Genomic DNA, 13,317 nt, shown 5'->3' with positions numbered 1-13,317 from the left:
TGAGTATCATCCTGCTCTTTCTCGGGTCTTAGAAAGTGAGACAAGAGACAACATCTTCAGAAAACAAAGCAAAGAGTGAGGTGTTACTTGGATTTGCAGCCATCAAAATGCAACACTAGTGTGGACTAATATGCCTTTAACTGTTTTTAGTAAATGTTAGTACAGCGTGTTAGTTTTTTCTTTTTATCAAGGTGTCTTTTGGCACAGACTGCCAGTTATTGCTCTAAACTGCTGTATCCCTTTATAATTAAAGAGTTTTCAACAAATATTAAAAATTTTGCCCCTTTATCCTCAAGAACATCGTCTCATTTTATGATTTTGGATTGGTTCAGTTGCCTTTTTCAGTCAATATTCCTTTTATCTCCTCAGTACTACCTGATTTAAAGGAGCTGCTTTCAGAATGCATCTTAGGCTTCGTCTTCGTGTAGACAGATCTTTTTGTAACAAAGCTTTTTAATGTGTTTCTGCTATCGTTCACTTGGAAATGCAGTTTTAGATAACTGGAAACTGACATGTTTCAGGGAGAAAATATTCAAAAACTGCTTGCAGTTTTGATGCATGCACAAGGAGAAAAGAAGACTTTTAAAAACGATGGCTCAGACACCCATGTTTGCTTCCTGATTGGGTCTCATCAGTCACTACGTTTCTTTTCCTGATTTGACACATTCACATCAGGTCACTCTGCAACTAAACAACCAATCATTTGCTTCTTGTTTACACCTGCAAAAATGCTTATTTAATGTGAATAGTCATGTCATGTATGTTTTCATGTATTTCAGAATAGATTATATATGATAGACATACTAGTATAATAGATGATGGATTATTTCTGAAGCAATTCTTAAACATGTCAATGGATGGAGATTGTTCCCGTTTTAAATCCCCATTCTGAAATCAAGCAACTATGCATGGACAAGGCAGTAGTACTTTAAAAGTTTTAGTCTGAAACAGGAAGCTGGGGTAAGACAATCTACACAATAATGTACCTACAGGTGATTAAAAAGCTGACAGCATTTGATAGGAAGTGTACAGGAGCAACTGACAGGAAAACAATGAAGAAAAGTCATGTAGAAACCTCTCATGTTGAAAAATGAAGGCAACTAAGAAATGCCAAAAATCAATACAAGTTCTAATCCTGAGTCTGAGTTAATTTTTTGCCTTGATTTCTGTCATATATGTGTTGTTTTCAAACTATTTTCATATCAACATCCTACTATTCTCTCATCCTTTTTTCTTCTCCAAACAGAAAGTGTGAAAAACTGCAGCTCATCAAATGACCACTTGAGGCTGTTGCAAAAGTGAGTCAATCCTCATAAACCTCAATATTAAAACTGTCAACTTAACAGCAGAAATAAACATCTTTACAGCCTGGTACAAGAAGCAGTTTTGGTCTCTATAGCTAATTTCCTCATTCATAACATCTGTACAGTGGTTGGATTTTTACAGAACTCATTTTGAATGATATTAAGGCTTAAAGTTAACAATAACTAAGGGCGTGGGAACTTCAAATTACTATGGACATATGCATGGTCTGGCTTCTTGGCTTATTTTTGGATTATCTAGGAGTGAGAAGGAGTCAGGTTCAGCTGAACTGCTACCACAGCAAGCCTCACAACTGCTCATCATGAAGGGTTTTTTCATCTTCATATACAGTCTATTTAAAAAAATGTGCTGTTTGAGTAGCTTTTTTTATTTTGATGTGCAATATATGAGAAATCACATCAAACTGCATTTCATTTAGCCTTTGTTGCTCAAAGGGGATATCAAACACAGAAAAACTGTTAAGAGGGACGCTTTCTGGTGCAGTGTGATCCATTGCTGCGAACATCCAGTACAGACATAAAGGCTGGAGAGCAGATACCTCTCAGTAAACACTGACACAATGGCTGCTTAATACTATTGTTTATGACACAGCGGCGTTTGGCACCGAAGCAGCAAATGCGAGCGCTCATGTCAACATGTGTGCGTACTCGCATGTAACTGCATGTGTGTACGCTACAATACCGGGGCTGCAGTTAAGTGAGTGAATGCATTAAAAAGGGCTGTTGGGGAGCCCAGCTCGCTCATTGCCCGCGATAATGAGGATGTTTTCTGTCTTCAGTTCAATCAGCGCTCCCGGCTCTCTGAGACGGAGGAGCCTAGCAGATGCACGGCACGTAGCAGATGTGTGCTATTGGAGTGACATCTGAAAGTAAAACTCTAGAGCCTTTTTACGACATTGTGTGCTGCTGTTTAGATGCCCGCCGATTTCCTGGCGCCGAGCGACGGTGACAACGGCAACTCGGGGAACAAGCAAAAAGGCGCAAAAAAGAAAGAGGAGAGAGAGAAAAGGAAAAAGGCAAGGAGTAAAAGGGAGGAAAATCTTTGGCAAGGGCCTCGTGTTTGAAGTGATTTGGAGAGAGATGACATGCGAAATTAGAGAGTAGCGTTTCGCCCTCTCCACTTTGACTACACATTAAACGCAACAGGGAGAAATTTTTTCCCCACAAAGATAAATGGCGCAGGGGCGCGCCGCGGTCCCTAAACAACACAGATTACCTTGTCTGCTCGCTTTCAGAATCTGTTAGGATTTCAAGCTGTTTGATTAAAGTTTTGCTGCCGTTTTTTTTTTTTTTTTCAGATGCAGGTACATATAACTTTCCAACTATTCAGTTCCAACTTTTTTCAAAAGCCCAACTGGAAGAAAAAAAAAACAAAACTGTTTTTCTCTTCAATCACATCTCGGCCAATCAAAAACAACTCCTTGGCCAAAAAACACTATATACAAAGCATTTGTTGTGTACAAAAGGCAAGATATCTGAAAGAATAAATGGCAAATACTCATGCAGGGATGGCTGTTTTTCTTTTATTGTATACTATCTAAAAGGGGAAATGTTTAATTGTACCAATAGTATTTGTTTGGCTCCTAATCACAGGATATGCTGCTGCTATGTGGAGCCATGTTCAGATCTTATATGTGTGTTCAGCCTCATATGGCAACATATTAGAGCCATACGGTTTCTTATTCTTCACTAAACTGCTATTTACTATTCATTATGGTATGGATTTCACAGGGGTCAAATCAACAAGACAACTCCGGCAGTAATTACTTACAAACAAGATGCTTAAGTAGGCTGCTTCTTACAATACCACGCAACACTTTCCTCTGTTTAAGGCCTATTAAAAACTGCAAGGAAACAGAATATTAATAAAAATGAGAGCACATGGGAGATTTACGTAAGCATCTGGAGTCCTGAGTGGATGCAGTAATATGTGCGAGTGGAGAATCGAGGCAGCGTAACTTATCGGTCAATGCAAGCAAGAAGAGCAAGCAGAGGAGAGTTTGCGAGCTAATTTAGATTTTGTGTAGGTGAATGTTAAACGAGATTAGTGGGCACACAGTCTGCATTCACATATTTTATTTGTGCCTTTGAGGCCGATGCATTGTGCAAGCGTATATGGTGTGAAGCTGATCTAGAGGGAGTTTTATTGTTGTGCCCACGGGAGCAGATGTCACTGGCACTTACTCAATACTTTCTCTCATTCTGTCTGTTTGCTCCCTCGCTGTGTTCGCTCTCCTCCATCTCCTGTGTCTGTTTTCTATCTGTCTCTCCCTCTTTTTTTTTTTTCCTGCTCAGACCAGATGGAGAGATGCTCCGCTCCAAACCTTTTCTCTCACTCAGGATCACAATGCTCACTAGTCATGTGATCCAGCCTGTTATTTCCTTCCTCTTTTTTTCCCTCCATAAGTTCTCCCTCATTCTCAGTGTCCTTTTCCTCCTGACAAAGCCAGACAAAGGCCTTTCATTTTCCCCCTAGCCTAGCTTGTCCTCCGTGTGTTTGTACTGTACCAAAACCGGGGCTCCCTTTTCTCATTGTGTTCCAACCGCAAAAAAAGAAGGGAGTCTAGGGGCCGCGAGGGGCCCCTGCTTCGTGAGACGAGGGCGGGAAGGGTCGGCGCTGCGAGCGAGGGAACCGGGAGGGGAAGAAAGAGCAAAAAGCGACAGAGTATATTATTTCATTAAGTGCTTTGGAGCTCGACGGGGATTGAGGGAGTAAAACCTCGCAGCTTCGAGTGTGACAAGGGCGCGACCTCCCACAACCTGGGAACTTTATCCACACATGCTTTCATCTGATACTGAAGGGGGGGAAGAAGAGGGGGGAGGCAGTGTGAGAGCTCTCAGTCACTGGCGCTGGGCTGGCTGGATGGCTGAGGGTGCTAAGCTTTTTAGTCAGGGCCCCGCTGAACGGAGGAGGAAGAGGTGGCGAGGACGACGAAAAGGAAAGGTGGAGGCAGGGTAGGTGAGGAGAGGGTGAGGAGGTGGTGGCGGGGTGGGGTGGGGGGGTTCTGCTCTGAGCCTCCCGGTAAGACAGAATTGGGCATTGTCGCCAAGCAGAGTAGAGCAGAGCTAGCCCCCATTCTGTTGATCTGAGCAGGATCCCGGAGAAAACAAAACTGCATTGTTCCCCGCAGATGGAAGCCAGTGTCTCCTGGGTAACAGCATTAATCTCCCCTTTTCTCCTGCTTCCTCTCTTGTCGGGGCCATAATCGGTGGGCTCCTTTCAGCAGCCGAGCCAGCCTCAAAGCCCAGGCTCCTAACTAGCCTCCTAATTAGCTGCAATTACAATGAAGACAACATGATGAGATAATAGAAATTTGCAAAATAATGACATACCACGGGAAAATATTCCTCCTCCCCAAGCACCATTTTTTTCCCTCCGGGAGAGGCACAATGGAGAGCCGGGGCCCTTTTCTGAAAGCGGGGAGCTCAGAAAAAATGGTGGCGCATTATGTGGCATAGAACCCTATTGTCTGCCTTCTGGTTGCTTCAATCAACAGGCCATTGTCTGGCTGCTTAAATCAAAATGACTCAAATACGGGCTCCGTAATGATGCCCTCTCAGCAGCGCATACTGAACACAGAGACAGACTGAGGGAGAGAGGAGAGGAAGAGGAGGAAGAAACAGGAGAGGAGAGGAGGAGGAAAGAGGAGAGGAGCTAATCGTGTGGCACAGGAGTGAAATAATTAGGTAAGCAAAAGGGGAGAGAAAAAGTCGCCGAGATCAGAAGGGATCAGTGCGGACAGCAGTGATGGACGGATACAGCTGTTTTCATCAGCTCTTGTTAGATCAAATTAAATATTAGAGTGCAAGAAAAAACAAACTGAAGCGGAGAAGAGGAGAACCAGGAGGAGAGGGGGAGGAGACAGAGGTAGACAGCAGGTGGTAGTCATGCACAGAGCAACATTTTTAGCAACTCTGATCGGCAACTAGGGACGTTCGAGTTACTTTGCAAGTTCCATGTGGAAGGAAAGAGGAACCGGTGGTGTGTTAGCCATCTGCGTTTCTATATATTATGTCAAAAATGAGCCTCGATCGTGTCTGTCTAACGAGTAGCAGGTTTCCTTTAGGATTTCCTTCTTCCCTTCCCTCAGAGGAATGTATGTATGATGATGTCTTTCGCTGATATCAATGTGTGGAGTTCAACCGTCACGTCTAGGTTGAGGAAGGATCACGGCTCAGTCTGTCAAATCATGCAACTGATGCTGTGAGCATTAATGGTGCTATAAGATCTATTTTTTAAGGAATATTTTAGGAAAAAGACAGTCTGGTTTCCAAAAAAATTACATTCTTATACAGCTATGCAGCATTCTAGATTACGTTTTGAAACATTTTCTCATTTATGGAAAGGTTTAAAGTTTTAAAGTCCATTAGAGGTGGTAGAAGGGAACATGGAGTCATAAGTTAGCAACTGGACCTCACCAAGGAGATCAAGGCTTCCGTCTAGTGTGAAGGTCCACTATTCTTATTGTACATGTCCAATGGATACATCATTCTTCAACGATTCCCTTGTATTTTCTCTGAATTGTCAGCCATGCAATGCACTCTGATAGCGTTGCAATGCATTTCAAGAGAGGCACTGTTATCTCCTCATTGGATAAAGTTGAGGTCTGGGCTACTTTATGCAAATCAGGAGAGTCAAGCTGCCACTTTACACCTCTGGAAATTTCTGAAAAACGTTTAAACTAACTGTTGGTGATCTAAAATGACAACTGGTTCAACAACTGCACTGAACTGTTTCTGTGCAGCATGGGCTGCATGCTTCAGGTCATTGGCTACAAAACAAATCTGCTCTCAAGTCGCATCCCTCTAGCAGACTGCATCAGATTGTTCTCCAGGATTTCCCTATATTTTGTTGCATTCATTTTACCCTCTACTTTTACAAACCTTCCAGGGCCTACTACTGAAAGCAACCCCACATCATGATGTTGCCACCACCACGCCTCACAGTAGGGATGGTGTATCTGTGATTATGTTCAGTGTTTAGTGTCTGCCAAACATAGCATCTAGTCTGATGATCCAAAAGCTAAATTTTGGTCTCAAATGACCAAAAAACCTTCTTCTAGTTGACTTCAGAATCTCCAACACGGCCTATTTTTTGCCTCAAATGTTTTCAGAAACACATTTTGGTAAGCTGTTTTTGCAGTATGTTTCCAAACAAGCTACCATGTTGGTGTGAAATCAGGAGTAGGCAGAATACTAGTGATGCATTCATCCAATCAGGTGCAGCCAAAGTTTGTGTGGTTGTAGGAGCACCAGTCAATCATCTGTCTTGACAATGTGGAGTAGTACACTTGTCAAATTTCTACTGTTAGGAAATGGTGCTGTTACTTTTGACTTTGTGGTTAGGTTAAGGTACCAAAATGTCTAGTTTAAGAGTTTTTATTTTACACCTGTAAATTTATAACAACCACAAAACCATATAGGACCTTTAACCTGGACCACGATCCTTTTCTAAACCAAGCAGCTTTGGTACAGTAAACAATCATTGACTGAAAACGCAACTTGACACCAGATGAAAGCGAAAGTCTGACCGAGATTTGAGTGAAAAAATAAAACTATAATTATGGTCACACTCAAGTCTCCTGGACTTTGTTCCTCTTTGTAAGTGCAAAATCATGGCTCTGCTGCCATTAAATGAGGTAATAATGTGACTACTGAGTCTGTTAGATGGTAGAGCCTGCAGCATGGGAATGATCCATGGTAACGGGGGCCATTTAAGGCCCTTCTAGGTGGACTTCGAAAGGTTTTCCTTGTGCCTGGTGGGCTTCCTTTGGGTGGCCTGGCTTCCTCCCACCATCTAAAAATGTCCATGAGAGGCTATTTAGTGATTCCAAATTGGTCATTAGCATACATGGTTGTCTCTTTGTGTTACCCTGGTGATGGACTTGTCCAAGGTATACCCAATCTCTCGCCTGAAGTTAGCTGGGATGGACAACAGATCCCAAGAACCCTCTACAGGATAAAGAACTTAATAAATGGATGGATTATTTTAGAAAGTCACCTCACCTGTCTTCAGACTCAGCGTTCTTCATAGCCCTTAACATCTAGCAGCTTCCCGGCTCTGACGAAATCTGTCTGACGCACAAAAACACAGCCAGACTGACATATTGACGGACAGATAGGCGGACAAACATGCAGACAGACAGACAAACAGCACACATATGGACAGACAGACAGACAGACAGGCAGAGGGACATAAAAGCAAAGGTTAATATTCGGGACTGAGAGACAAGAGAGCATTTGTGAGTTTCTAACAGTATGTGAATCTGTGCATGAATGTTGTGTGTAGCAGCAACAGCTGGAAGCTTGTGTTGTGCAGTTTAAACACCTGAGGCACACACACACACATACACACACACACACACACACACACACACATACACACACACACACACACACACACACACAAACGCACACATACTGCAGCTGTAGTAGTAGATTTTTGAATAAATGTGAAGTTTACAGTAGAGAAATGTATGTATATGAAGTTTAAGTGTGCAGTGTGTGTGTTTAATGGCTACATCACTGACTGAATTCAAGTAATTAATGCAGCTCTCCAGTAGTTTTAATCCCTGTGGGTTCATTACAACTTATTACTTTTGCCCTCTCACACACATATACACATGCATAAAACAAACTAACATGCAAAAAAAGTAACCAAATTCCTCCGGGAATCACAAAGTTTAGCCACATTTGGGAAGCTTCCTGAAATTTCACAGATGTCCAAATACTGTAGATTACACATCCATCAACACAACACCACTGATAGTTAACTTTTTCAGCTTTTCACCCAAGAAATATGGAGACAGTTTACTGGTCAAAGGAGGTTGACATTGTTGCTTTTCAACATAAAATCATGGTCAGTTCAACTCTATTTCGTGTCAAAGTGAAAACTGATTTCTGCAAAGTAATGTCAATTAATTAAACAAATTAAAATGTAAAGTAAGAAATTTGATAAGTATTCACTCTCTTCAAGTCAGCGTTTGGTTGATGTATCTTTGGTTATAATTACAGCGGTGTAGATAGGTCTCAATCAGCCTTGCACATCTGGAAACTGCAGTTTTACTCCATTCTTCTTTGCAAAACTGTTCAAACCATGTCAGGTTGCACAGGGGTTGTGGGTTCTTATCAAGTCCAGCCACAAATTCTCAGTTGGACTGGGATCTGGGCTCTGACTTGGCCACTCCAGAACATTCACTCGGTTGTCCTTAAACTATTTCTGTGCAGCTTTGGTTGTATGCTTTAGGTCATTGTCTAGAAAACAAATCTTCTAAATCTTCTCCAAAGTCACACTTGCAGACTGCATTGGGTTGTCCTCCAAGATTTCCCAATACTTGGCATTCATTTTACTCTCTACTTTTTTAAACCTTCCAGGACCTGCTGAACACTTCCCCACATCATGATGCTGCCACCACCATGCTTCACATCATGATGCTGTCACCACCATGGTTCACATCATGATGCTGCCACCACCATGCTTCACATCATGATGCTGCCACCACCATGCTTCATACCATGATGCTGCCACCACCATGCTTCAGATCATGATGCTGCCACTACCATGCTTCATATCATGATGCTGCCACCACCATGCTTCACATCATGATGCTGCCACCACCATGCTTCACATCGTGATGCTGCCACCACCATGCTTCACATCGTGATGCTGCCACCACCATGCTTCACATCGTGATGCTGCCACCACCATGCTTCACATCGTGATGCTGCCACCACCATGCCTCACATCATGATGCTGCCACCACCATGCTTCACATCATGATGCTGCCACCACCATGCTTCACATCATGATGCTGCCACCACCACGCCTCACATCATGATGCTGCCACCACCATGTTTCATATCATGATGCTGCCACCACCACGCTTCACATCATGATGCTGCCACCACCATGCTTCACATCGTGATGCTGCCACCACCATGCTTCACATCATGATGCTGCCACCACCACGCCTCACATCATGATGCTGCCACCACCATGCTTCATATCATGATGCTGCCACCACCACGCTTCACATCATGATGCTGCCACCACCATGCTTCACACTATGATGCTGCCACCACCATGCTTCACATCATGATGCTGCCACCACCATGCCTCACATCATGATGCTGCCACCACCATGCTTCACATCATGATGTTGCCACCACCATGCTTCACATCATGATGTTGCCACCACCATGCTTCATATTATGATGTTGCCACCACCATGCTTCACACTATGATGCTGCCACCACCATGCTTCACATCATGATGCTGCCACCACCATGCTTCACATCATGATGCTGCCACCACCATGCTTCACACTATGATGCTGCCACCACCATGCTTCACATCATGATGCTGCCACCACCATGCTTCACATCATGATGCTGCCACCACCATGCTTCACATCATGATGCTGCCACCACCATGCTTCACAGTGGGGATGGTATGTTTGTGATGATGTGCAGTGTTTAGATTTGGTCTCAGCTGAAGAACCTTCTTCCAGTTGACTTCAAGGTTTCCCATGTCTCTTCTGGTCAAGTCCATTTGAGATCTACTAGGAAATTTTTAAAATAATAATTCAAATGTAGCTTCCCAAATTTCTTGTTAGTTACATTACACTTCTCAGTTATTTTGCTGTCAGTTCTTTTTTTAATTTAAGCACTGTACCAGTGTGTTAATGCACTTCAGAGTGGGTTCACCTTCATCTGCCCAAGTGTTGCCTTCAGAGCAACCTAATCACATTTTTTATTCAGGTATCACTTTCTGTAAGACATTTATGGTGCTGCATTTAAATCCAAGAGAAACATTACAGTGCATATGTTTTTGAATTCAAGGCTCATAGCAGTTTGACCAGGTTGGATCTAAGTCAACAGTCAAACCTCATAACGGATACATGAATTCAAACACACATAACCCCTGGTTGCATTGTCTCAATACTATAAAGAAACTGCTGCTGTGAAGTAAACTATGTAGTTTAAAAAAACTACAACATCGTTAATTTTCAAAAGTTATCTTGGGTCAAAAGAGGAAAAAAGCAAACAAAAACTCTTTGTAATTCAGTCCTGTTCATCTAACTGAAACAGTTCACAACACAACAAAGGTCCACTTGGGGATTTCCAAGTTATCAGTTCAAATCGGTTCAGTTCACTTAACAAAAAGACACTTTGGGATTTCCCAGTAATTCAACATTCCAACTCCAAATAAGCAAATATTTCAAACAGTTGTCATTCACTTATAACAGAAAAAAACCCAGAAATCCTCACATCTGTTATTGAAGCAAATGAAAAAAGGCAAAGAGGAGTAAGGACAAAGAATTCAAAGACTTTAATTGATTAATTGATTTATGGTTAACTTGAAATTTCATTTTGTCCATTTAAAGTATTTTAATTTCAGCGAGAGTATGAAAATAAAGTTTACAGCTCCTTTAGCGTTGTGTCTGACGTTTTTTCTGCTGCAACTCAACCACTTTTTTTTTTGAGAAGGACTACAGACTAACAAACATAAAAGCATTACAACAATCATGTTTCACATTAGGGTACGTTTGAATGAAGCAAATACTTAAGTTGGAAAAGTCGAAAACTTCAAGTTAAATTTTCTGAAAATAAATTTGCAGGAATGCAAACTGGTCATTTGAGGGTAATCACATTATTTAAGGTCATCAACTCAAGCAATAATGTATTCTTATTGTATTATTATTTATTATGTTATTATTTCTAAGACTATAAGGGTGATCGCCACAAACTACAGTTGTCAAAAATCTGCAAAAGACAAAAGTAAAAAATACCATCCTCCTTCCTCTCTGAAGCCCTTCCAATGAACTTCATACCATCTCAGCTGATCTCACAAACCACTTTGAGGAAATTAAAGCACTGCTAGCTTTGTATTCAAACTGATGAACACGCTTTAATGCTCTGAACCTCTGAATCTACTGTGATACTTCTTATTATTTACAACAATATGACTTTGGCAATCGCTAAAAGCGGCAGTAGGCAGAAATCTGCAAAAGGTACAAATAAAATAAACATGAAATACAAAATGCAGTCATCCCATCTAAGCTGATCTGGACGGAAGAACCCTGTGATTGGTCAAGATGAGGTGGAGATGACTGGTTTTCTCATAAATCACAACATGCTAAAAGGTTATCATGGCTATTTTGCACTATGACACCAAACTTAAGTCTTGCCGACATCAGCTTTAACGTATGAAATACCTGCGTTACAATGCAATCAGTGCATACCACAACTCACCTTCATCCATCAATAATGATTAATCTATTATCAATTAATAGTGCAGTTAATCCCACTGAAAAACACAGGTATCAATCAGGAGGGTGAAAGGAGGCAAACTTTAAAACCAGCTAACTCCCAAACCTCCTCCTCCTCCCAAACACAGAGGAGTCCCGCGGAGTAATTAGCTCGTGTCAGATAAGTTGACAAGCTCGTTAACACGCCGCATCATCCGATACCGTCGCCTTTGTTTGTGTAGGCTTCTGAGAGGAAGTTAGCGGCCTAATTAGCATAATTACAACTGCTGATTTATATGGCTGTAATTAGCGAGCAGATTTCTGCATGTTGTGGTCTGATGGAGATGAGCTGCTGTAAAGGAAGACGAGATTCCTTCACACTGCGCAGAGCGATTTCTCACACACACACACAAACTTTCTGTCGTCACACATATTTTGACAACGGCGCTTAGTACACAAAGCAAAAAGTAAATACATGATTAGGATTTAATGGACGCATACAGCGGCCAATTCTGTTGTTACCGCCGATCTGATGCACACGGCTTCTTCACCTGGGTTAAATGACTGCAAAGGTGAATGAGTTCAGTCTACACACATTACCAAGAGTCACATCATCTATGAAACCACTTTGTGGAAATAAAAGCAGCTTTTGAGGCAAACTGGAGTATGTGCTTCAACCCACCAGCAGGCTAGAAATGTATGTTAAATTTAAAAAAACTACAGGATTTATCAGAAAAAGACACTGTAAAAACAGAAAAATAATCAGATTTTGACCTTCGTAATGGTCCTCGAACTACTCATCTATGGTGTGCTGTTGCATCAGGAAAATTAACTAAATTCAAGCTTAAAATCATGATATTTTATCAAATTACTTTATTCTGCATGTCTGCTAGAGTTGACTTTTTTTTTTTTCCAATTTTGCAGTGGCTGTTGAACTAAAAAAAAAAAAAAACGACGACAAAAAAGAAAACAACAACAAACATTTCTGAGATTTTCCAGTGGTCCCTGAACTGCTCATCAGTCACATGCAGTTCCGTCAATAAAATGATCCAAATCTAAGCTTAACCTAGTGACATTTCACCAAAGTCACTTTATGCTACATGTCTCTTAAAAAAATGCAAAAAACAGACAATTTACACCAATCAGATTCTGCAAACAATAAGAAAATCTGTGCTTTGTAACCCAAATGAAAACCTACTAAAGACTCAACTGTGACCAACATTGATGTGGCAAAAATTCAGGGATTTTTGACTGAACTCGGCTGAACTGCAGGATTTGCTTACACAGAGCAGATAGCAGAAAAGTAGGGAAACTAATTAAATAATGTAAAAAGCAAAATATCTATAGTATGACGAGATGCCATTTTTTTTTGCCAGTGTTAGTAACACCTGTCGGCACTTGTAAATGTCATACGGCAGTTTTTTTTTTCAATTCTTGCAAAAACAAATAATCAATGAAATTCAACTATACTTTATTCTTTTCATGATTTAAGACATTTTAATTATATCATGCTGCACAGAAAACATTTGTGAGTTCTCTCTCTTTCTAGTCACGGTTGTTCTGTTTCCATAGAGGTGCAGGACTTTATGTTGTAGTGAAAAATGAGCCCACAGTGAGTAAAAATGTGACAGGAGCAGAAAACGCCCAGAAACTGCTTTGGGTTCAGAAGGTTAAGAATGTGTGTGAGAGTCCACACACACATACAAAAAGCAAAAGCTGTGAATCCCAGTTGGGGAAAAGAAAGA

General features: G+C 41.4%; 1 protein-coding gene across 2 annotated transcripts in view; it reads right to left on the bottom strand.

The window, feature by feature from the left end:
• The window catches only part of sox5 (SRY-box transcription factor 5), a 297,848-nt gene that overhangs the window by 128,742 nt on the left and 155,789 nt on the right, over positions 1–13,317 (bottom strand). For both annotated transcript variants that reach the window (XM_055006506.1, XM_055006507.1), the window contains exon 4: positions 7,329–7,421. In XM_055006506.1, coding sequence (XP_054862481.1) covers positions 7,329–7,366 — 38 coding nt within the window. In that variant the 5' untranslated portion in view covers positions 7,367–7,421. The remainder of the gene's footprint in view (positions 1–7,328; positions 7,422–13,317) is intronic.

The sequence above is a fragment of the Amphiprion ocellaris genome, chromosome 21 (genome assembly GCF_022539595.1).
Source record: "Amphiprion ocellaris isolate individual 3 ecotype Okinawa chromosome 21, ASM2253959v1, whole genome shotgun sequence".
Classification (NCBI taxonomy): domain Eukaryota; kingdom Metazoa; phylum Chordata; class Actinopteri; family Pomacentridae; genus Amphiprion; species Amphiprion ocellaris.
The sequence above is the reverse complement of the archived record's forward strand: the minus strand, read 5'-3'. Positions and strand labels throughout refer to the sequence as shown.